Genomic DNA, 24,569 nt, shown 5'->3' on the forward strand with positions numbered 1-24,569 from the left:
TTAAATATTTCCCTTAGGCCATTTGACCTGCTGTGTACATCTGCTGAAAAATTAGTTTTTTTTCTTCTTTTGACTGCTTTTTTCTGCTTCTCCTGATTGAATTGTTTTAACCTACATAGCTCTGAAAAATTCACTCATGGCCCAGGTGCCTGAAAGTGATGTGAAAAGAAAAGGCTCCATGGATTGAGCCTCTATCTAAAGTTAAGATGGGCATTAAATGTGATTATTCCCTGTTGGATATGTAGTTTTCCCAAATAATTTTGGAAAAAAAATATCCAAGAGTGGGATGAGGGATGGGGAGTTGAGAAGGAGCCTAAAAAGCTGCTGGTTCTGTTCTGAAGGAAATCTTACCCTGCCTGAGGTCAGTTTTAGGGAAACCCCAAGAACCTTTTCCTAATATAATAATGATAAAAATCAAACTCTCCTAAAACAAAAAAAAATTCTTTCATTATTTCAGTGGGCTGAAATTATATTAATGCCTCTATTTCTTGCTCATTTTCTGCTCCAAGTGCCTCATTTTGCCTGGGACAGTGGAAGGTGTCCCTGCCCTGGGATAGGATAATTTTTAAGGTTTTTTCCAACCCAAACCATTCCATGATATAAATTCTGTAAGAAATCAAAGTCACCTCTTTTCCAATACATGCTTCCATTTTTTTTTTTTTATAATTTTGAACAAAACTTATGAACCTCTGAATTCTGACAGATAAAGGAAAGACAGGAATTCTTGGTTTCAAGGCCTTTTGTCTGGAGATTAAACTGAAATGTGATTATTTCATGGCACTCCTGAGCTTTTCTTCCCTCTATCCCAGCCAACCCTGCTCTCTGACAGTTTGAAACCATTCCCCATTCTCCTGTCACCCCATGCCCTGGTGAAAATCCTACTCCAGCATTTTTGTAGCCCCTTGTCCTGGTATGAAGGACAGGTGTCTGCCAGTAAAGGCAGGAGCTTCTCTTGGAAATGGAGAATGTAAACCCCCTCCCTCCAAATTATTATAATTGTGAAATTAAGGGGCTCTCAGGCAAAGAGATGGGAATTAGGAATAACAGTTCTTTACTAGGAAAATTAAACTAGCAATGCAGTATTACACAGAACAATCCCAGCCCTGCCAGAGTCAGAATCCAAGCTGACACCCGTCAGTCAGTCAGGGTGTTGGCACAGTCCCATTCAATGGTGGCTGCATCCTCCTGCAGGGGCAGATGTGGTTCAGCTGGAGCAGTGCTCCTGGAGAAGGTGCAGTTTCCTCTGAAGCTCCAGGGATGATGTGGAAAGGTCTGGCTTTCCTCTGGAATCCAGTGGAAAGAAGGTTCCTTGGTGTCCCAAATGTCAGTTTTTATCTGGGTAGGAAAGGCTTGGCTCCTCCCCTGGCTGGAGCATCTCCCATGGGATGATGGAATTTTATCAGTCATGCCCTGGGACTCAGTGGCCATGAACAGGAGATATCTCCTGGAGGGAGGATGGGCTGTGGGAAGATAAAGATGATTGCCCAGCTGGTTTAAAGATGGCCCATGAGCAGATAATGTGTGCCAGGAGATCAGGGGCACTGCCCCAGCTGGGGTAACAGAATGGGACAGAATTCACATTGCTGGGCACACCCTGTACTGCTGCTATAAAGACACCCCTTTATGTATTTATGGGATTTAACTGGTTGGCAATGCAAAGGATTATGGAATTTACCATAATAAATTAGGATAATTTTATTTATCAGAGCAGTGATGGTGAGGATCCTTTATGTGCTTTCCATAAGTTGGACCTCAGCAGGTTTTGAACCATCCTTGAGGATTCATGGTGCAGACACTCCTTTTCCAGATGGAATGGGATGATTTTCCCTGGCATTTATCAGTCTCTCTGCTGAGGTTGGAGAGTTGAGACTGGTTGATGTGAGGCAGGGAATTTGTAATTTATTTAGTTCATTGAAAGGGTGAAATATGTGGAGCAGGAAACCTGGTGACAGCACTGCTTTTCTGGGGATGTAGTAGATCCTATAGAACTGCTTTCCAGATTATTTTGTGGTTTTTTAAATGAAACCCAGAAGTGTTGACAATACAAGCTCCTTCCTTGAAAAATCAGAGAAGCCAGAGCTGGGTTAGGGATGAAGTTAAGCCTGGCCTAATCTTGTAGAAATTATTTCAGCTCCTTTTCTTATTCACTTCATCCCTCACAGCTCTTTTTTCACCCCTCTTAAATGAATTTGATTTTCAATTTAATCACTTTGGTGGCCCTCTTTGAAAACACAACTCAGCCTGACTTTCTCTTGCCAGCTGCACTCAATACAAAGGTTTTTAAAGCAGTGAACAAGAGGAATAACTTTTGGGAAGAGAACATTTTCCATAGGAAAACTTGAAGGAATAAGAGGTTTGAAGGAGATGCTGGGGCTGGGAAAGGATGGACCTGGGGTTGGATCCTTCAGTGGAGGTGCCTGTTGTGGGTTTTGGGTTTTAAGGAGTTTTTTTTGCCTTTCCCCTTCCCAGAAAGAGATTTTCTGGCTAAGCTGGGCTGTTGGAGCATCATTCCCTCCCAAGACTTGGAGAATGGAGAAGGAAATTTCCACCCCTCGTAGGGAGCTCAGACATTTCGCTTTGCTAAAAAAGATTTGGGCAGTGCAAGACCTTTTTTAAAAGTCTCAGTTTTTGAGGAGATTCCTTATTTATGGGTTCCCCAAAACACCAGGTGTGTAAGGGAAAGGCTGGAGGAAGCTACAGAGAATTTTCAGTGGTCAGCCCCTGTTTTCTTCTTGAAATGCAAACTGCAAAGAATGAAAATCCAGGTGCACTGCAGCTCCTCCCAGCTTTGGATTATCACCTGGAGCATTCCCTCCTTGCAGCCTCACACAAAACACCTCAGGCTTTTGCTTCATTGTGGTGAAAAATGGAAAAATGCTTCACTTTTAGCTCTGCATCTCCATTTGTGCTCCTGCTCTTTGGGAATCACAATGAGAAATGCATTTTTCTCTCAGTGTTCATGAAAAATCCTGGTCAGGCTGATCCTGTCTGTGCTGTGGGAGGGTGGGCAAAGCAGGAGGGAGAGAATTCCTGGGGGAGAATTGAGTTCTTCCAGTGCCTAGAGGGGCTCCAGGAGAGCTGGACTGGGATTTTTCCCAAGGGATGGAGGGGCAGGACACAGGGAATGGCTTGGAGCTGAAGGAGGGATATTGGGAATTAGGAATTGTTCCTGGGAGGGTGGGGAGGGGCTGGAATAGAAGCTGTGGCTGCCCCTGGATCCCTGGAAGTGTCCAAGGCTGGAATAATGTGGGATAGTGGATGGTGATCTTTAAGGTCCCTTCCAACCCAAACCATTCCCTGATTCCAGGAGAGGCCATCCCAGCTCTGCTTGGGAATCCTCAGGGCAGGAGCTGTCTGTCCTACAGGGACACCACGTCCATAAATCATTTAAAAGAGACAGAAGGATGGGAACTTCTTCCCTGCCTTCCTTAATCATGGAACAGATTAGGGACAGCGTGTAAAAATGGGAGGAGACAGCAGAAAGAGTTTCCCCAGTCATAAACAAAACATGGAGGCATTAATTTTTATTTTTTCATAGTGCCTGACCTTTTTTCCTTTATTCTTCCTTTGAGTTTGAAGTCCCACATCCACCTCTTGGGGGTGACCAGTCCAGAAAATCCAGGCTGTGTCACAACCCTCAGCACATAAAGCTGCAGGAAAAAAACACCAAAAGAATAAAAAACCAAAAAGCATGTATGGGATGGTGCTGATTTAATTAATAAGGATTGTGTTTTTCTGATTGCTGCCTGCAGCCAGCACCAGGGGCTGTTCCTCAGTACCTGCCCCACGTATCTCCCCAATCTCACCACAAACAGTTTGGGTTGACCACACCACTTCCCTCTTGAAAGTTGATCCAGTTTGACTCACCCTGTGCTGCTCAGGCCGAGCCAAGGAAAACAAGGCAAAGAATAACCTGCTTGTATCCACTTTGGAAACTTCTCAGAGGCCCTGCTTTCACACTGCTCCACAGTAGCTCACTATATCTCCCTGCAGCTGCAGAGAAAAATCAGGGAAGCAAAAGGAAAAAAAAAAAAAAAAAAAAAGGGTTCCAGAAGTTAAAATAAAGCCCAGGCAGAACCACGTGAAATTATGAGTTCACAGTGGAGCATTGGTGCAGAGGAGGAAGTGACAGATGAAAACAGCCAAGCTCATTTCTGTGGAAAAGAAGGTTTTTGTAAACTCTTGTGTGCCAACAGAGCACTGGATTTGGTAACAGCAAAGCTGGAGGAGGTGTGGAGCCCCAGTGGGAGAGCTCCAAGTGGTCAGAGTGGGAGCAGTCAGCACCTCCAGGGAGCAAACTGAATTTGGGGCTGCCAAATTCCCCTGGCTCACAAAAACCCCGGGGCACAGGTTGGACCTTGAGGCTGCAGGTGCCTCGTTAAATGTTAAATGTTAAATGTTAAATGTTAAATGTTAAATGTTAAATGTTAAATGTTAAATGTTAAATGTTAAATGTTAAATGTTAAATGTTAAATGTTCCTGTCTGAGCCCTCATCCTTGGGTTCTCCTGCTCAGCACAGAAATGGGATTGAGGAGCCTGAGGGGGTCTCTGTGTCCAGCACAAACAGGACCCTTCCCCCAAGGAATTTTGTACCTCGAGCTCTGGGGCAGATTTGGGTGTCCCAAGACACCCAAAAACTCTTGGGGAGGGTCCCAAGGGGGTGATGAAGGTGGAGAACATCTGGAGGAGCCTCCAAGGAGGGGCTGAGGGCACTGGGTTTGTCCAGCTGGAGCAGAGGGCAGAGCTCCTGCTGGAGCTGGATTTGGGATGGATTTTAGGGCAAGGTTCTTCCCCCAGAGGTGCTGGCACTGCCCAGGCTCCCCAGAGCTCCAGGGATGCCCAGGCTGGGATTTTGGGGGGCTGTGGCTGGAGGATCCCTGGGGTTTATTCAGGATATTCCATGGCTCAGTCCCACCAAGGTCAGCACTGCTGGATGCTCATCCAGCTCCAGCAGGTTGAAGATTTAAGCTGTGCTCACATCTAAGATGTGATTTGGGATAAATTCACCTCTTTGCTTTATTTATTTATTTATTTAATATTCCTTTTTCACATTTCCATTCAGCTCCCAGGCAGAGCTTTGCAGGAAGGAATCTGTGTGTGTGCGAATGAGTTTGAGATGTTTCCCTCTGGCATCTGTTCCCCTAAAAACCCATCAGGAATCTGAGGAAGGTGCTGCTCCTGCCATCCTACCTTGTCTTAACAATTGTCCAGGTCAGGATGTGGGAATGGATGGAAGAGGAAAAGCAAATCCTCAATCTGCTTGGGTCAGCAGTGCTGGAGGGAGGAGGTTTTTGATGCCTGTATTTTATTTTTTTTTCCTTGCTTGCTCCTTGAGCTGGTGCTTGAGCCTCATTCTGCACCTGCTCTTTCAGACAAATCTCCAACTCTGCTGCCCCAGAGGGGATTCCTGGGGCACTCTGGGGAGATGCAAACCAGCAAGGAACAAAAGAGGCTTTGGGCAAAGCCAGAGGGACTCATCCAAACATTGTCAAGGGCTTGGGCTTTTAGAAGTTGAGATGGGGGAAAGGGAAAAGAAAGCCAAGGCTGTAATTTTGAAAAAAACTGGTTTAACTTTCACAATCAACTTCTTCCCTCCAAACCCCAAACACTCCCTGACTTTTCCTTGCCATGACCTAATTCCTGGGGTTAATTCCAGGGAATAATTCCACTTCCACAAGAGAGAGGGCACAGGTTCAGCAGAAGTTTAAGTGGAACTACACAAAGTAATTGTGTTTTTTATGGAAATGCACTTGTGCTTTGCAGGAAAAATTCCTAATTCCTGCCTCAGAAATGTGTCAGGATTGTTTTTCCTGGATTTGGGAGCTCAGGATTTTCTGTGTTCATCAGGAGGAGGGAAAGAGTGGGAGAGACCCAGCCTGGAGTCCATGGAGAGAGGGAGGCACAGCCTCCACTTGTCCTTTTTCCTGGGAATTCTCCCCCTGGAGCTCTCCTGACCCAGAGCAGCAATGATGGAAAGGGCTCCCAGCCTGAAATTAGGGCAGAAAATCGAAAACTGGACACCCCAGGAGGGTGTGGAGTCTCTATCTCCAGAGATATTCCAAACCCACCTGGGTGTGTTTGTGTGTCAGCTGAGCCTGCCTGGGCTGGGTGAGCTCCAGATGTCCCTTCCCACCCTGAAAATTCTGGGATTCTGTGAGCTGAAGTTCATTCTCTAGAATATATCAGGCAACAGGGTCTTGAGCTGGGCTCTCCCACCTGCTCTGGTTTGTCCTGGGACAGAATTAGGTTTTTTTTACAAATTTTCTTCTACCTAAGTTATATGTGTTCAAAAAAAAAATCTAAAAAAAATTTTAAATTATTTTAAATAGGAGAGCTATGCAAAAATATCTTGTTAAAATATTGTTTAACTACTGTTAAAACACAAAGGGAAAAAATTCCAGACCTTCCAAAGGAGGTGCAAGAAGCTTCTGGGGGTTTCCCCAGGTAAATGGGTGTCACATTTGGGATCACTTGGTGAAAAATTTAAAAGCCCAGCACAAGATTGTACCATCAACATCATTTTATCTGCAGTTATTCCAAGTGAGGAGCAGATTTTTCCAGCCAGGGTGGGATTTGCAGGGGAGCTGATCAGGGAATTCAGCTTGTTCCTTCTGTCTGGAAATGAGGCTTGTGCTGTCCAGCACTTAAAAAAAAAAAAAAAAAAAAACAAAAACAAAAAACCAAACAAAAAAAACAAACACAGGAAAAAAAAATTTATTGCTGATGAATCTCCTTGAAACTCTGCCTGCTTTATTTGTGCTCCCCACAGCAATCAGATTTGTCACTGAGGAAATAGAATATCCTCCAGGGTGTCTAATTTCGTTTTTAGAGGGTTTTTACATTTTTTTTGAACAATGGAGAAGAGGTTGGTGAGCTCTGATCCTTCTGATGTGCAGAGAGGGGATCAGGGGAAAAAGGGGTGGGCAAAGAATTTGATTTCTGGGGTGTGTGGCACAGAGGAAAACAGTGTTCAGGTATTGTTAGTAAAATAAAAATGCTTTTTTTTGCAAGCATTAGAGTTGAAAGCATTTATATTTTAAAGATTTTTTTTTTTTGTAAGAATTTAGAAGAATTATATTTTAATTAATAGTAGCAGGAAATTGGGTTGGGGGGGACCTTAAAGCTCATCTCATTCCACCCCTGCCCTTCCACTATCCCAGGTAGCTCCAGGCCCTGTCCTTGAGCACTCTGTGGGTGAGGAATTCCATTTTTTACAAGAATATTTTATTTTTTTTGCACTAAATGTGGTGTGTTCACTTCCTAGAATGATATGAGTCAGTACACTTCCTCTTATACAAAATATATATTTTTGTGTATATATATATACACATAAAATATATTTTTGTATATATTTTTTATATATACATAAAATATATATATTGTATATATTTTTGTATATATATATACATAAAATATATATATTTTGTGTATATATATATATATATTTTTTTTTTTTTTTTTTTGTATATTCCTTATACAAAATAATCACAATAATTTTAGCCCCAAGGCACAGAGCAATGTTCAGCACTTTATTAATTGGACACAGTGGAATTTTGGTGATTTTTTACCCCACTAAAATTGAAACCAACCCAAAACCCTGAATAAAACCAGCCCTGAAAAGAGGAGGTACTTGGATCAAGATCCAAAGTTCTTCCAGAACAGAAAGGTTTCTATTATTACATATTTATGAAATATTGTATCATTAAATATAATATTTAATAACAGCTCAGTAACTGGAATTTGAAAATGAATAGAGAAAAAGGTGATAATAAAAGGAGAGAAAGAAAAGTTTTTCCTGATCCCCAGCCCAAACTTTTCCAGATTCAGCTCCCTCAGATTCCTGTGCTCTGATCTGGGAGTGGATGACAGCAAGGGACAGAAGAGTGGAGTAATTAAAGGGAAAAAACTTAATTAAAAGAGAAAAAAAATTCATAAAATCATAGAATGGTTTTGTTGGAAAGGACATTAAATTCTAGCCCCTGCCATGGAGAAATATCCCAAATCATGAAATGGGTCCTGGTTTTGCACAAGAATTGCAGCTGGAGGAAGGAGAGGAGCAATGCCTTCCCTTGGTCTTTGCTTTACCCAGTTCTGCCTCTCTGAGCCTGAAATGCATTTAAATGCCTTTCAAAAAAGGCAAAACCAACCAGCAATATTTTAAATTATACAGATCCGTTTATAGAATTAGATTATTTCAATTTTTAAAACACTGTGTCATCGCCACAGGGCCTGCAAACAGCTGGCAAGCCTTGATTCCATGAGGAATTAAATGTTCACCTCTGGATAATGAACATCAAATAAATTTTAAAAAAAATTAAAATAAAATCCAAAATCGAAAAGGAATGGAATCCCAGTCTGAGCCACCATTCCCAGCATTTCCAAAGCAGGGGCAGCCAAGGCACTTTGCTGCTGTTTTTGCACATCTGGCTGCAGGCCAGGGCTGAGTGTTGCTGTAAATCTGCATTTCCCTGCCATTAACAGGGGAAGCACTCTCATCTTGCCTCTCTGGAAAAGGCTGGCAAGAGGCAATGTTTGCCCTGCCCTCCCTGTGTAATATTCCATGTCCAGAAAATCCTCTCCTGACCTCACTCAGGCAGCATTTGGGAAGGATCATTTTAATAAAAATTAAAAAAAAAAAAAAAAAAAGTCAAAAAGCCACTAAACTCTGTAGTTTAGCCAAGCTGGTTGCATGTCCTGTTTGTTGCAGCTTCCCTGCAACTTGAGGAGGGAAAATGTTCAATTTTCTTTTCTTTTTCAGTTGATCCTTGTCAAAAAAAAAAAAAAAAAAAAAAAAAAAAAAACAAAGAAAAAAAAAACCCAAAAACAAAACAAAACAAAACAAAGAAAAAAAAAAAACAAAACAAACAAACAAACAAACAAAACACAACACCACCCCCCAAAATTTAAAAAAAAAAAATAATAATAATAACTCTGGGGACACAGTGGTTCCACCTTGTGTGAGCTCTGAGCTCTGAGCCAAGGTTCTTCCTTCAACAGCTGGAAGAAATTTGAGTGATTTTCATCAAGATTTGTGGCCAAGTTGGTTCAGCAGAGCCAAAGCAGCTCCCAAACACCTTCCTGCTGCTTTTTTTTTTTCATCCTGGCCAAGGGAGGTTTGGTTTGTGGTCACCTCCTGGGGCTGGGAGCAGAGGGGTTGTCACAGGTTGTCACCTCATTCCTCTGTCATTCCATTTTCCAGCTGGAAAATAAAGGGGTTAATAAATCAAAGGGTTCATAAAAGGGTTAATAAAAGGGTTCATAACAATCCTGGCTCTCCCAGGGGTGAGCTGAGGATACTCTGCCTGCTCCAGCAAGGTGTTTAGAGGGGAAACTTCAAAGCAAAGTTAATAAACACCAAAATCCAAGTGGTTCTCACAAAGGGCTGCCTGTGCAATATTTGTATTTGTTACCTTCTCCTGACACAGTTCTTCACTTCTCTCCTGCAGAGCTTCAGTGCCAAACAGGTTCTGGGCAGTCAGAGGAGGAGGAGAAATAATAAATAGATTTTCTGGCTGGGGATAGGGAGGGTAAAAAAAAAAAAAAAAAAAAAAAAATTTAAAAAAGCACTTTTGGAGTTGCATCTTGAGGTGATAATAGGCTGGACTTGATTCTGAGTGTTTCCCACCCAAAATTAAAATGCAGGCAGAAAACTAGCAGAGTTCTCCTGAGGAAGAATCTGTTGGTGCTGCTCTTTGTCCCTTGTACACTGGCACAAATGGAATTCCCACCAATCCAAGGGATGAGGCAGATTTTGGCTGTGCCCCTGCACCCCTGGCAACCCCAGGTTATGGATTGGAGGCTGAAACACCTCCAAAATTCAGCTGGATGCTCTGGGGCAGCACAGGAAGGGGTGGAGGGATCTGAATTTGGCTTGGTGGATTCAGGGTATGAAGGTATCCTGGAAATCAGGAGGGATTTTGGCCATCAGAGGGATTTTGGCCATCAGGATTTTGGCCATCAGAAGGATTTTGCCATCAGAAGGATTTTGGCCATCAGAGGGATTTTGGCCATCATGAGGGGTTTTGGCCATCAGGATTTTGGCCATCAGAAGGATTTTGGCCATCAGGAGGATTTTGGCCATCAGGGGGATTTTGGCCATCAGAGGGATTTTGGCCATCAGGAGGATTTTGGCCATCAGAAGAATTTTGGCCATCAGGAGGGATTTTGGCCATCAGAAGGATTTTGGCCATCAGAGGGATTTTGGCCATCAGGAGGATTTTGGCCATCAGAGGGATTTTGGCCATCAGAAGGATTTTGGCCATCAGAAGAATTTTGGCCATCAGAGGGATTTTGGCCATCAGAAGGATTTTGGCCATCAGGATTTTGGCCATCAGAGGGATTTTGGCCATCAGGAGGATTTTGGCCATCAGAAGGATTTTGACCATCAGAGGGATTTTGGCCATCAGAGGGATTTTGGCCATCAGGAGGATTTTGGCCATCAGGAGGATTTTGGTCATCAGAAGGATTTTGGCCATCAGGAGGGATTTTGGCCATCAGGAGGGATTTTGGCCATCAGAAGGATTTTGTGCCAGACAGGGCTGTTAAAGGTTCAGCTGGGCTGCCCAGGGAGGTTTGCAGTGCCCACCCCTGGAGGTGGCACTCAGAGCTCAGGGTGGCACAAGGTGGGGACTGGATGGGCTGGGAGGGCTTTTCCAGCCTCAGGAATTCTGTGACAGCAGAAATCCTGGCCCTGCAGGGTTCAGGGAGGTGGGAGAGGAGCTCACAGGGTCACACTTGCCCTCCCTGCACTCCTTAAACCAGGAGAATCTGAAATCAGCAATAAATGCCAGCGTGGGGCTGGAGTTGGAAGGATGTGGCTCTTGGCTCTGCCAGCCCTGGGTTGAGGCTGCTGGAGCTTAAAATAATCCAGTGGATGAGGTATTTTACACATCTTGTGTGACTCCACATGTTGGCCTTCACAGCCAGGGTCAGGAGCCCAAGGCTGGAGGAACTTCCAGTTTTTCTCTGCTGACAAATTTGCTCCTGACCAAGCAGAATCTCAGATAAAAGTCCTTTTCATCTGTCTTTGCTTCTCCCCTCCTTTTTTTTTTTTTTTTTTTAACCCTAATGGGTCTCTTTAATGATGAAACCACTGCTATATAATATGTCTTTTTATATTTTAATTCCTCCCCCTCCCCTTGGGATAATTTACAGCACAGTGTGGAATCTGAGACAGTTCAAGCTGTGCCAAAGGGCCTGGCAAGGGGAAGAAATGCCGAGCCACTGAGATTTGGAACCATAAGACGAGTTATAAAATTTAATTTTAGAAATGCAGCTACTGGGAAACTGCTTTTAAATGCACATTTTCCTTTTAGTGCATAAAATGAGCCTGTGTCTTGATTGAGCTGTCAGGGTGGCTTGAAAGAGTTCTCTGTAGAGGAAGGGGCCTGCAGGGCTCTGCAGAGAACTTTTTGCTGTTTATTCAGTGATATTCAACATGGAGAGTGGGATTTTTAGGAATGTTTATGGATTAAATGTGAAGGGGGGGGAATGTGGATAAAAAAAATTAAATTATGCCTATTTTTTATATAATCACAGAATTGTTTGGGTTGGAAAAGACCTTAAAGAACATCTTATTCCAGGCTGTCATGGCAGGGACACCTCCCACTGTCCCAGCTGCTCCAGCCTGGCCTTGGGCACTGCCAGGGATCCAGGGGCAGCCACAGCTGCTCTGGGAAAACTCAGCCTCCCCACCCTGCCAGGGAACAATTCCTGCCCAATTCCCAGCTAACCCTGCCTTCATTTACCTTCAGGCCATTCCCCCTGCTCCTGGCACAAGTTCTCCTCTTTCTTTAAGGGAACAAGTGAAAAAATGAAGATGTTTGAGCTCTGGGCTGGAGATTTGAGCTGCATTCCTGACAGGACAACAGTGGAAAGGAGGACAAAAGATAAGATGGCACAAAGATCCATGAGGCAGCTGATGTCCTGAGACAAATCCAGTGTGCAGAAATCATGGAATCATAGATAGAATCATGGAATATCCTGAGCTGGAAGGGATCCACAGGGATTATCCAGTCACAGCCCCCCCAAAATCCCAGCCTGGGCATCCCTGGAGCTCTGGCAGCCTCAGGGCCAGGACCTTTGAGAAGGCTGGAAAAGCTGGGATTGTTCAGAATGGAGAGGAGAAGCTTTGGGGTGAGCTCAGGGTAGTCTGAAGGAGCTGCAGGAAACATGGAGAGACAATTCCCAATGGATGGAGGGACAGACACAGGGAATGGAGGGACAGGACACAGGGAATGGAGGGACAGACACAGGGAATGGAGGGACAGGACACAGGGAATGGCTTCAAATGGGTTTGATGGGATATTGGGAATTAGGAATTGTGCCCTGGGATGGTGGGAGGTTCTGGAATACAAACTGTGGCTGCCCCTGGATCCCTGGCAGTGCCCAGTTCCAGGTTGGACACTGGGGCTGGAGCAGCTGGGACAGGGGAAAGTAGAAATGTGTCACCTTGGTCCTTCCAGCTGAATCTGGATGTGTCCTGATGCTGTCCTGGCTCTATGGGGACTGTGCTCCAAGAGCTGCTCTGGGAAATGCTGGACCCCCTAATTCCCCCATCGAGTCCCCTGTGCCCTGGCTGATGCTCTAAATTCAGCATTTCCTCTCTCAGAGCTCAGTGTCTGATGGGACCTCACCTTCCTGAAGCTCCCAGTGCCACCAAGAAAAACCTCAAGATGCCAGTTTCAATTCTGCCCGTGTTTATTTCCCTTTCCTGTCCATAAAACCACTGTAAAAAAATCCAAACCCAAGATTTGATTTGGTCTATTATTTTATAGCCCATTTATAGCCTATTTTGTGGTGCCTGGTGATAATTTGAGATTGAATTTTTGAGGAGTTATCCCAGTGCAGGTTTAGCATAGAGGTGGTTTCCTTCTTTTAGAAACCATGGAAAGGTAGAAAGTCCCTGAAATTTCCAGTGGCTCTGGTTCTTCAGCCCCACCTCAGGCAAAGCACGAGAGCTGATTCCAACTTCATTTCACACAAATTGGGACCTTCACCAGATCAGGGGCAGCAAAAACAAACAAAAAAAACTAAAAATAAACCAAACCCAGTTTCAATTCTGTTTATTTCCATTTCCTGTCCATAAAACCAAGAATCCAAACCCAGGATTTGATTTGGTTTGTTATTTTATAGCCCTGTAGCACTTGCCTGATTGTGGTGCCTGGTGATAATTTGGGATTGAATTTTTGAGGAGTTATCCCAGTGCAGGTTTAGCACAGGGGTGGCTTCCTTCTTTTAGAAACCATGGAAAGGTAGAAAAGGTAGAAAAGGTAGAAAAGGTAGGAAAAGTAGAAAAGGTAGCCCTAAAATTTCCAATGGCTCTGGTTCTTCAGCCCCACCTCAGGCAAAGCACAAGAGCTGATTCCAGCTTCATTTCACACAAATTGGGACCTTCACCAGATCAGGGGCAGCAAAAACAAGGAAAAAAACCTAAAAATAACCCAAACCCCACCGACCCCATGTACCAAGTGAGCTTTTCTGATCTTTTCCCCCCTCCCCTCCCACACTAGGACATCGTCAGAAACTAGATGAGCAGACAAAGCCCGGCAGCTTGTCCTTTTCTGAGCGCCTGAGCGAGCTGGAGCAGCTGAGACGAACGGCCATGAGGGTCAGCCCACACCACCCAGCCCCCACACCCAACCCTCGAGCCTCCTTGAACCACAGCACAGCTTTTAACCCTCAGCCTCAGAGTCAGATTCAGGGTAAGTACCCGAAATCCTCCCCCTGCCCGCCCAGCTCCATCCCTGCAGCCCTGCTGGGCTTCCATTTCTTCTTGGCTTCCCTTGGAGATCTTTGATTGTGAGAGGTTTTGAGGAGTGAAAAGTGGGGTTTCCCAGTGGATGTTTGGATTTTGGGAAGCCTGGCAGGTTTTAAGGAATCCATTCTAATCCTCTGCTCCCCCACCTCCATCCCTGTGGCCTACAGGGGTTCAAGGCCCTGCTGGGCTTCCATGTGTTTGGGGCTTTCCTTGGAGATCTTTGATTGTGAGAGGCTTTAAGGAGTGAAAAGTGGGGTTTTCCAGTGGATATTTGGATTTTGGGAAGCCTGGATGTTTGAATTTGGGATTTTGAGGAACCTGGAAAATTTTAAGGGGTCCATTCTAATCCTCCCTCCACTTGCCACCTCCATCCCTGCAGCCTACAGGGGAGTGCAGCCCTGCTGGGCTTCCATGTGTTTGGGGCTTTCCTTGGAGATCTTTGATTGTGAGAGGCTTTAAGGAGTGAAAAGTGGGGTTTCCCAGTGGATGTTTGGATTTTTGGGAAGCCTGACAGGTTTTAAGAGTTCCATTCTAATCCTCCCCCTGCTTACTCCCCATGGCCTATGAAGGACAGCAGCTCTGCTGGGCTTCCGTCTCTCAGCAGCTTTCTGTGGATATGTTTCACATGTGAGAGCCTTTAAAGAGTGAAAAGTGGGGCTTTCCAGGGGATGTTTGGATTTTGGGAAGTCTGAATGTTTCAGTTTGGGAATTTGGGAAGCCTGGCAGGTTTTAAAGGGTCCATTCTATTCTCCACTCACCACCTCCATCCCTGCTGCCTCCGGGGGATTGCAGCCTTGCTGGGCTTCCATTTTCTTGATTGTGAGAGGTTTTGAGGAGTGAAAAGTGGGGTTTCCCAGTGGATGTTTGGATTTTGGGAAGCCTGGCAGGTTTTAAGGAATCCATTCTAATCCTCTTCTCCCCCACCTCCATCCCTGTGGCTACAGGGGTTCAAGGCCCTGCTGGGCTTCCATGTGTTTGGGGCTTTCCTTGGAGATCTTTGACTTGTGAGAGCCTTTATGGAGTGAAAAGTGGGGCTTTCCAGGGGATGTTTGGATTTTGGGAAGTCTGAATGTTTCAGTTTGGGAATTTGGGAAGCCTGGCAGGTTTTAAGAGGTCCATTCTAATCCTGCCCTTGTTTGCTCCCCATGGCCTATGAAGGATTGTAGCCCTGCTGTGTTTCCATCTCTTCTCAGTTTTTGTTGGAGATCTTTGATTGTGAGAGCCTTTAAGGAGTGAAAAGTGGGGCTTTCCAGTGGATGTTTGGATTTTGGGAAGCCTGGATATTTGAATTTGGGAATTTGGGGAGCCTGGCAGGTTTTAAAGGGTCCATTCTAATCCTCCCCCTGCTTCAACACCTCCACAGGGGCTCATGGCCTCGTTGTGCTTCCACCTCTTCTCAGTTTTTATTGGAAATCTTTGATTGTGAGAGTCTTTAAAGAGTGACAAGAGGAGCTTCCCAATGGATGTTTGGATTTTGGGAAGCCTGGATGTTTGAATTTGGGAATTTGGGGAGCCTGGCAGGTTTTAAGGTGTCCATTCTAATTCCCTCTTCCTCTCATCCACCTCCTCTCCCACTGTGCTTCCATCTCTTTGGGGCTTTCCTTGGATATCTCTGACATGTGAGAGCCTTTAAGGAGTGACAAGAGGAGCTTCCCAATGGATGTTTGGATTTTGGGAAGCCTGGAAAGTTTTAAGGAGCCCATTCTGTGCTTTCCCAGCATCAGCTCAGCTCATGGGTTTTGTTTGCCCCATAACACCTGCAGAGCTGTTGTTGCCTTGCAAAGCCAGGCCTTGTTCCAGGTGTATTCCCCAATGGATATTTGTCCATGAATGTGCTGGAGAAGAGGGAAATACTGTCAAAACCTTTCCTAGGAAGGCAGCAGCAAAGAGAGCTTTGCAAAAATCCTCCCAAAATTACCTCTGAGTGCTGAGACTTTCTGAGGACAGGCTCCTTTGGAGCTATTTCTGTGGCTGGTGGTTTTCCAGGGTGATTTTTGTGCAAAAGGGTCACTCAGGAGTCTGATTCTCGTCCATTGGAATCTTATCTGGCATCCTCTAGAGCTGCTAAAATTCCTGCTGAAATTTGGGCAGTGGATCAGGTCACTGAGCTGTTCAAAATGCAGATTCATGGGGAGATGGATCCAAAAAAGTGGGACAGGGTTGGTTTTAGGAGGTGCTGTTCCCAGCGTGGGCTCAGTCAAAATTCTCTGCTGGGGTTTTGGAGAGGAGTAGTTTCAGGGATTTGGGATGAGTTCTTATTTTGGGATTTATTTCTGAGAGCAGGATGCTCTTTCCTGCAGGCAGGAAAGGTTAGCACTCACCTCAGGCAGCACTTGGAATTTTCCTTTATTCCCTGGGATTGGAAGGGCTGTGGCTTAGTGGAATTATTGCAAATCTGCTGGGTTTGGGGTATTTTTGGGAATCACAGAATCAGGGAGTGGTTTGGGATGGAAAGGACCTTAAAGATAATTTAGTTTCAACCCAAACCATGGGCAGGGACACTTTCTACTATCCCAGGTTGCTCCAAGCCCAGTCCAAGCCTTGGACACTTCCAAGGATGAGACAGCCACAAAATTCTGTGGGCAGCCTGTGCCTTCCTCCCCCAAAATCCCCATCTAACCATACTAAACCCTACTGATTTTACTACTAAAACCCAACAAATTACCACATACTGTACAAACCCAAAAAAAAACTGGAAGCACCACCCACCTCCTTCCCTTGGAGCAATTCCAGCTCAGCTCAGGTGAAGGATCCAACCCCTCACATTCCCCTCACTTCTCTCCCTGATTTGCAGAGCAAACCACTCTGGGTTTCTCCTGCTCACTGCTCCACTCCTATTTAAAAAGAAAAACAAACCAAATTTTATTGTGGCTGCTCAGCAGCCGTGGGTGCCTCAGTGGCAGCCTCACATTCTTGAGCTTCTTGGGAACACTTTCTGCCTGGCAGAGGATCAGCTTTAACACCCAGGATCCCTCTTTGCTGCTTCCCTGTGGAATTCCCGATGGATTTTTCGTGCTGGATCCAGCTGCTCCCTCCAGGAATAGCTGTAGGAGGTGTTGCCCTTTGCTGTTTCAAACTGGATTTCATTTCTTTCACCTGCCCATGGAGCTCAGCCATGGATGTTTTCCTCTTCTTCTGGTTCCACTTTCCCTCCCAAATGTGTGTTATCCACTGAGGATGGAATTGTTGAGGCTTGCAGTGGATATCAGGAGGATAAACCCCAAATTGAAACCTCTTTCATTTATCTGTTGCCATCACCTTTTAATTTTCAGGGATCATCTTTCCAGCAAGAAAAAAGGGATGGGGTGGGAAAAAGCTCCATCATTTCTTCCTCAGTGATCCAAGTGTGATAGGATTAGGGTTGATCTCCTGTGTGAGCTGGAATATTTAATTTCTTTCATTTTTATTGTTGTTTATTCAGTGTCAGAGCAGAGTCCTCCAAACCTGGGACAGTGGGAGGTGTCCCTGCCATGGCAGGGCTGGAACAAAATGATCTTTAAGATCCTTTCCAACCCAAACCTGGAATCCTGTGATTCCATGAAAACCAAAACAATTCTGAACATCCCATTTCACACCTTTCCACCCATTTTGCATCCTGGAGCATTTCTGGTGAAACTTTCTCACTGGAGAGAGCACAGATTGCTTTTTATAAGACCAAACCCCCATCCCTTGCTAAATTCCAAGCAATATCCCAAAATTTTGCTTTAATTCCCACTCATCCAAACCCACTTATCTTTTTTTAAAAAAGATAAATAAACCAAAACTAAAATAGACATCTCAGGGCAGTTCTTGGATTGCAAGGGGCAGGTTGCCATACCACTAAACCACTGTTTATTTGTTGAGGTTTTTCAGCTAGAAAAGGATTGAGGGTAATTTTAACTTCCTATTTTAGCAAGTTTTAAACTGGAGGGAAAAAAAAAAAAAAACCTTTTGTGTCACGGATTCAAATCCCTGTTAAGAGTTGAATTCCAAGCCCATAAATTGCTTTAATCGAGTTTTCTGCTTCTTTGATATCACAAGGAAGGAGCCACATCCACCTGTTCCCTTGGAGGTTTTAACCATGGCAAATTCCCAGACCAAAGGGGAACAGGAGGGAGGAAAAGCTTCCACCACATGGTTTAAGTTGAGAGATTTTTCTCTGCCAGAACTGAGTGTAAAATGTCAAAGGATTTGACCTCCATGCACAGAAAAAGGAGATTCTGACCTCAACTCACCCCTTTTTTTGTGCAGAGAAAAAAAAAAAAAAAAAAAAAAAAAAAAACAGACAGAGCCATGTGAGCTGTGCTGAGGGGTTTAGAGCCTTGAGAAGCATTTAAATTTATATTTATCATTAATATAAATATATTAAATATAAATATAACCAGTCACTAAATTCACAATTCCTCATTTTAATTTGCTCATTTTTAAAGTTAACCAGAGTGGGTAATTCCAAAAAATATGAGCATAAGGTTCCTTTACAGCAGATTTTTTTTTTGTGGGGCCAATAGAAATATTTGAAAATTCAGGCCCAGAAGATTCCTGTGGAGGCATCGAAAAATTGCATAAATAAATCCAAAAATGTGCAATTAAATAACTTTTTTTTTTTTTTTTAATTAGCCCCCCCCAAAAAAAAAAAAAAATGCTCACAGAATCATAAAACCAAAAATGGTTTGGGTTGGAAAAGAACCTTAAAACCAACCCAGGGCACCTCCACTGGTCCAGGCTGCTCCAAGCTCCATCTAACCTAAATATTCTCCAATATTTTCCAACTCTTTGGATGTTTTCACCTGGGGATTTATTAATTATTTATTAAAACATAAATTAAATCAAACTATTTCCTTCAGGGAAAACAAATAATCACTTTAAGCTACACCTCTGGTTCTTTTTTTTTTTTATTTTCAAGCTTTGATAACCTTAAAATCCCCGAGTTTGCTTTTTTTTTTTTTTTTTTTTTTTTTTAAAGCAAACTTTGTAACCTTAGATGTTCAGTTTCCCACTTTTATGACCAAATTTAAAATCCCTGGAAATGAGAGGCTGGAATAAAATTGCTGACAGCTCTTGAAGGGAAGAATTAGCCCTGAAAGCAAAGCAAGGGAGATCATTTTAAACTCAGCTCTTTGAATTAACACCAAACACGAGGGCTGAGGGATTATTTTCATATGAGCCTGGCTTTTGTCTCCCTCCAGGTGCAGCACACTTTGTTTAAGAGACATTTCAAGGTCTTTGCTATCAGGATCTTGGACAAAAAAAAACACAGCCTGGGTTTATCAGGGTTCCCAGGAACTGGTGAAAAGCAGGAGAGTCAAGGGCAGCACTGAGAGCAGGAATTACAAAAGCTTTGTTCCTTCTCCAGCCCCAAATTTGGAATATTTCTGTTTTTAATTTCGCTTCATAGGCTGTGCATTAATAGAATCAGAAGAACTTGCAGCGTTTCAGGAGGGATTTGAGGGGGTTGTTGCTCTGCCCCCACGTTCTGCTGCTGGAAAATGCAGTTTCCAGGAGATTTGGGGTGTTGGGATTGATGTGCTGGCAGCTCCCAAACTGATCCAGAGTCCCAGGATCAGGGAATTCCCAGCTCTTCCCATAACTTAGAAACTGATAATTCCCATTTCCTTTGGACTCTCTGGTGCCTCGCTGTGTTTTCCCAGCAGATCATCCCCTTCCCACTGGATTTTCCATCCCAAAAAACATTCCCAAAAAAAATTGGAGCCAGTGCTGCCTGAGCTTGGCACTTTTCCTCTCAGCTCCCTGCTGTCCTGGATGGGGCTGGATCCAGCACTGCTGGATGTTCTCTGCACCCCCAGAGGGTTTCCCCACCAAAATCTGGGTCATGTCCATCCTCATCAGGGAACATCCCCCTCAATGGATCCTCCTCCATCTCCTGGAGTGGGAATTTCCAGCAGGATCCTGCTCTGGATGAGGAAAAAACTTCCAAAAATTCCTGTATGGGGAAAAGGAGCTGAAGCCACCCCATGGTGTGGATTTGGAGCTCCAGTGCCACAGGAAAGCTGTGGAAGTGGGGATGATTTCCCAAAATATTTTGCCAACCAGATCTGTGGAGCTGGCAGGGCTCCAAGTGGCTCCATCAGAAAAAAAAAAAAAAAAAAAAAAAAAAAAAAAAAAAAAAAAAAGGGGGAATTTCATAGAGAGAAATATCTTTTTCCTGAGAGTGCAGGATGTGATTTGCAATTATTGCTCAGCAGATAATATTGATATAGAATCCCATTAGTAACTTCCTTTTAAAGTTTTCAAAGTTTTCCTTTCCAAGGAGCACTTTTGAGGTGCCATCAGCTGCAGATGGATCCATTTGGGGTGTCACAAACCAGTTTGCATCCAAACTGATGAGCTGGGTTAGCACACACAGAACAATTCCTCTGGAATTCTGGCCCGTGGAAATCCACTTTGAGGAAAAATCTCTGCTTTTTCACATCTCCCTAATACAAATATAGATATAAACCTGCTGTTTTATAGGATTATGGAATGGTTTGGGTTGGAAAGGATTTTAAAAATTATCTCTGTGGCTGCCCCTGGAGCCCTGGAAGGGTCCAAGGCCAGGCTGGACAGGGCTTGGAGCAGCCTGGGATGGTGGAATGTCCCTGCCCTGGATCTGGAAACCATTCCCTGCTCCTCTAAAATGTGCATAATAAACTAAATAATGCAGTTATTATAGAATTATTATATATCAATATATTGCCCTTTTTTTTTTTTTGTCTCTGCCCCTCCACAGCATTTTTTACCCACTCATTTCATCCCCTGTGGAATGGGTCTCTTTACATCTTCCATTGGATTTGGGAATTCTGTAATTCCATTTGGATCCTCCCCAGATGTTGATTTGGACAGGGATAAAATTCAGTGAGTGTCACAGATCATCTCTGCAGAGCCTTTGCTTTATCAGGTGGTGACACCCAGGAATGGGAGCAGCCTCAGGAATTCCAGCTGTGGCATCAGGAATCTCCTTTATCCCTGGCAGGAACTTGAGGCAGAACAATTTGGGACAGCACAGGTGGGAAGCACAGAGGAATGGAGGCCTTGGTTTAAGGAGGGGCTGGCAGAGCCAGATGAATTCAGTTTTCCAGAAGAAAGGAGGAGAGGAAGGATAATTCCAGCCATGAGGCAGGGCAGAGAGGCTCAGCAGCAGGGAGGGGGCAGAACCATTTGGAGCTGGCTCAGAACAAGCTGTCATGCTCTGAACTGTCAATGAATTTCAGCTGGAGATGGGGAAGTGACTCCTGAGGATCAGAGCAGCCCTGGATGTCTGCCAGGGGCTCTCAGACACACCAAGATGGAATTTCAGATGGGTTTTGCTCCCTGAGTGAGGTGTGGCTGGGCTGCAGGGCCCAGGAGATGCTCTCCAGACCCATTTTTGCTTCCAGTCAATCAATTCCCTGCACCACTGGCTTCATCCAGGGAGTTTTAATTCTCCAGGAGAGGCAGGAGAACGTTTGGGATCTTTTCTCTCTGCTCTGGAGCCAGGCTGGGAGAGCTGGGGGTGCTCACCTGGAGAAGAGAAGGATCCAGGGAGAGCTCAGAGCCCCTGGAGGGATCCAGGAGAGCTGGAGAGGGAATGGAGACAAGGCAGGGAGGGACAGACACAGGGAATGGCTGCAGAGTAGGGTTTGATGGGATATTGGGAATTAGGAATTGTTCCCTGGGAGGGGCTGGGATGGATTCCCAGAGCAGCTGTGGCTGCCCCTGGATCCCTGGAATGTTCAGTTCCAGGTTGGACACTGGGGCTGGAGCAGCCTGGGACAGTGGAATTGTCCCTGCCCATTATTTTTTTTTTTTAATGGGATGATCTTTAAGGTCCTTTCCAACCCCAACCATTCCAGGATCCCATGAGTCTCAACCCTTCCCTCTGTTGTATCTCAGACCTTTCCCTGCAAACTCCAGGTCCTCAGCAATTCCCTGGATAAATCCCACGTGTGCTGGAGCCTCCATTGCCTCCCCAGCAGCAGGATCTGTCTGGATCCTGCAGGATTCCTCCCCTTCAGCCACAGATTTGTCCCTCCTTCATCCTCTCCCACACAGGGCAGAGCCAGGTGAGGATCCAATTTCCCAACACCTGCCCAGCAGCATTCCCAGCTCCAGGGCCTCAGCTTTGCTCTAGAGCCTCACATCCAGCTTGAAAAAAAAAAAACAACCAAAAAAACAAAACAAAACAAAACAAAAAAAAAATTGTTTTGGCTTTTCCATCTGCTAATGGAAAGAGTTATGTCATGGTGGTTAATCCACAAGATTTCCAAGTGTCGATTTATTGGAGATACCAATCTTAATATTCCAAATGCCTGGCACTTCCAGGGCTTGGAAAAGCAGCAGGTAAAGCAGCAAATATGTTCTCAGTTCCCAAACAACACCTCCTCTTCCACCAATCTTTCTCCTGCTTTTTTCCCACCACAAGGAGCATCCTCAAGGATAACTCTAAAGAACAAAAAGGAAATTTTGTGTTTCAAGCAGAGAAGTTGAGAGATCACTAAGTCACTAATCCCATGGTTTTTTAGGTAAATGAGAGTTTGATTTTTTACAGAGTATTTAGGAAAACTCAGGAAGCACAAAAGTGTTTCAGGAGGATTTTTTAATTTCTCCAAGCACCTAAACCACAGAGAAGCCCATCCCAGCTATGGAGCTGCCTTTGGAAAACCCTCTCCCTGAATTTTTAGGCAGCTGTAAAACTGGGCAGCTCATGCCCAGGCACAGCTGTATTTTCATTAATCAGTCCCTGTCTTGCCACGGGAGAGCTGATGGATGCTGAGAGCAGAGCTGGCAGGCAGGGACAAGAATCCCCAGCTCAGTTTTGGGCTTGCACAGCCATTCCTCTGCTTTGTTTGTTTGGGTTGATCCCCTTCCACTGCCCTGAGCCCTTCTCTGTTATGTCCTTGGGAAAGTGGAGCTGATCTCTGACCCAGGGCAGGAATTTTGTGCCAGAGAATTTCCTGGGCTCACTCCTTGCTCCTTTACCTCTCCACAGAGCCTCTGCCTGTTCTCGTTTTTGGGGCAGCTCTGCCTCAAGGGACATTTCTGTCCCCCAGGGCTCTTCCTTTTCCATGGAAACATCTCAGTCTGGCTCCCTGCTTTTCCCAGGGTTAATCCCATCTCATCCTGGAGGTGTTTAAACCTCCCCAAGGGCAGGTTTAAACTGGATATTGGGCAGAAATTGTTCCCCAAGAGGGTGGGGAGATCCTGGAGTAGAATTCCCAGAGCTGCTCCTGGATCCCTGGAAGTGTCCAAGGCCAGGTTGGAGAAACTTGGGACGATGGAAGGTGTCCCTGCCCTTATTTATTGGAATAAAATTATCTTTAAGGTCCCTTCTGATCCAAACCATTCCCTGATTCTGAAGTTTGGGTGGCAAACATTCAGCATTTGAGGTTTTCTCATGTTTGGGGTTATTCCCCACCGGCCCTCAAAGCATTTTTTTGGCCTTTGAATGTCCCAGTCATGAGGAAGATGAAAAGCAGTGATTGCAAAACCCCTGGTAAATCAAATCTCCCTGAGTTCTTTACAGACAAACCCAGTTTCTTTCCACAGCATTCTCCACTTTAATCCCCTCTTGGCAGAACACGCCAAGGTTTGGCTACCAGAGCTCAAATTACCTTCCTTGGTAAATAAAACAAACAAAAAAAAATAAATAAATAAGGGCTCCTTACCCTAAAAACAAACACCCACTGAAAACAGCTTCTCCTTCACCTGGTGCTGCCCAGGTGCCAGAAATGCCACTTGGATTTTGTAATTGAAGCTGTTCTCTGCCCTCCAATCCTGAACTGAACATCTCCAAACCTGAGCTGTTGTTGGGGGCTGGGCTCTGCTCCCAGGGAACAGGGACAGGATGAGAGGAAACAGGAAAAGCTGTGCCAGGGGAGGTTTAATTGGGTAACTAGGAAAAATTTCTTCCTGGAAAAGGCAGTCAGGCCTTGGAAGGGGCTGCCCAGGGAAGGTCTGGATGTGGCACTCAGTGCTCTGGGCTGGGTGGGCATCAGGCACAAGGTCTTGGAGATTTAATTCTGGAATTTTGGGATTTATCCACGGCTTGGATGGCTCCTTTCAGGCCTTTAAGAGGACACTGCATGAAGCAGGATCATTCCCCCGGCAGCACACGTGGTGCCAGCGCTCACAGAACTCCTTTTATGTGGCTGAGTACACACAACACCCTGAGCAAACTCCTGGCTGAGCTCTGCTGTGTGTCCAGCCCACCATGACCCCACAGATGGGGATTGTTCACAGCTGAGGCACAATGGGCTGGATGTGCTGGGGGAGGCAACCAGTGACATTAGATAATCAAAGAGGCTCCATCTGACCATTCCCAGCCTGTTTGTACAGCTCTGCCCTGAAAAGCATCCAAAAACAAAAGGATAGTCAAAAAATCGTGGGTTTGCTCTCAGGTTGGGTTTGATTTCCAGCAAGAAATTCCTCCAGGTCAGAGGTTTCTTTGGTTTGTCTGTGTGGGGTAAAATGCTCAGTTCAATATCAGGGATTTAATTCTGGGAGCTTCCAGGGTTTGGTGCTGAGCTTCAGGAACTTTCAGGGATATTTACTCAAAGAGGTGTTTGGAATGTCTTTGGTCAGGTAGACAAAAATGGGAGAGAAATAGAAATAATTGGAAATAGAAATTATTGGAAATTTTTTGATTTAAGGGACCTTAAATCCATTCCCACCCCTGCCATGGGGACACCTCCCACTGTCCCAGGCTGCTCCAGCCCCAGTGTCCAACCTGGAACTGAACATTCCAGGGATCCAGGGGCAGCCACAGCTGCTCTGGGAATCCATCCCAGCCCCTCCCAGGGAACAATTCCTAATTCCCAATATCCCATCAAACCCTACTCTGCAGCCATTCCCTGT

General features: G+C 44.9%; 1 protein-coding gene across 1 annotated transcript in view; it reads left to right on the top strand.

Moving 5' to 3' along the window:
- The window catches only part of RUNX1 (RUNX family transcription factor 1), a 172,603-nt gene that overhangs the window by 120,654 nt on the left and 27,380 nt on the right, over positions 1–24,569 (top strand). The window contains exon 6 of the mRNA XM_056484725.1: positions 13,513–13,704. Coding sequence (XP_056340700.1) covers positions 13,513–13,704 — 192 coding nt within the window. The remainder of the gene's footprint in view (positions 1–13,512; positions 13,705–24,569) is intronic.

This window comes from Oenanthe melanoleuca, chromosome 1 (genome assembly GCF_029582105.1).
Source record: "Oenanthe melanoleuca isolate GR-GAL-2019-014 chromosome 1, OMel1.0, whole genome shotgun sequence".
NCBI classification, from domain to species: domain Eukaryota; kingdom Metazoa; phylum Chordata; class Aves; order Passeriformes; family Muscicapidae; genus Oenanthe; species Oenanthe melanoleuca.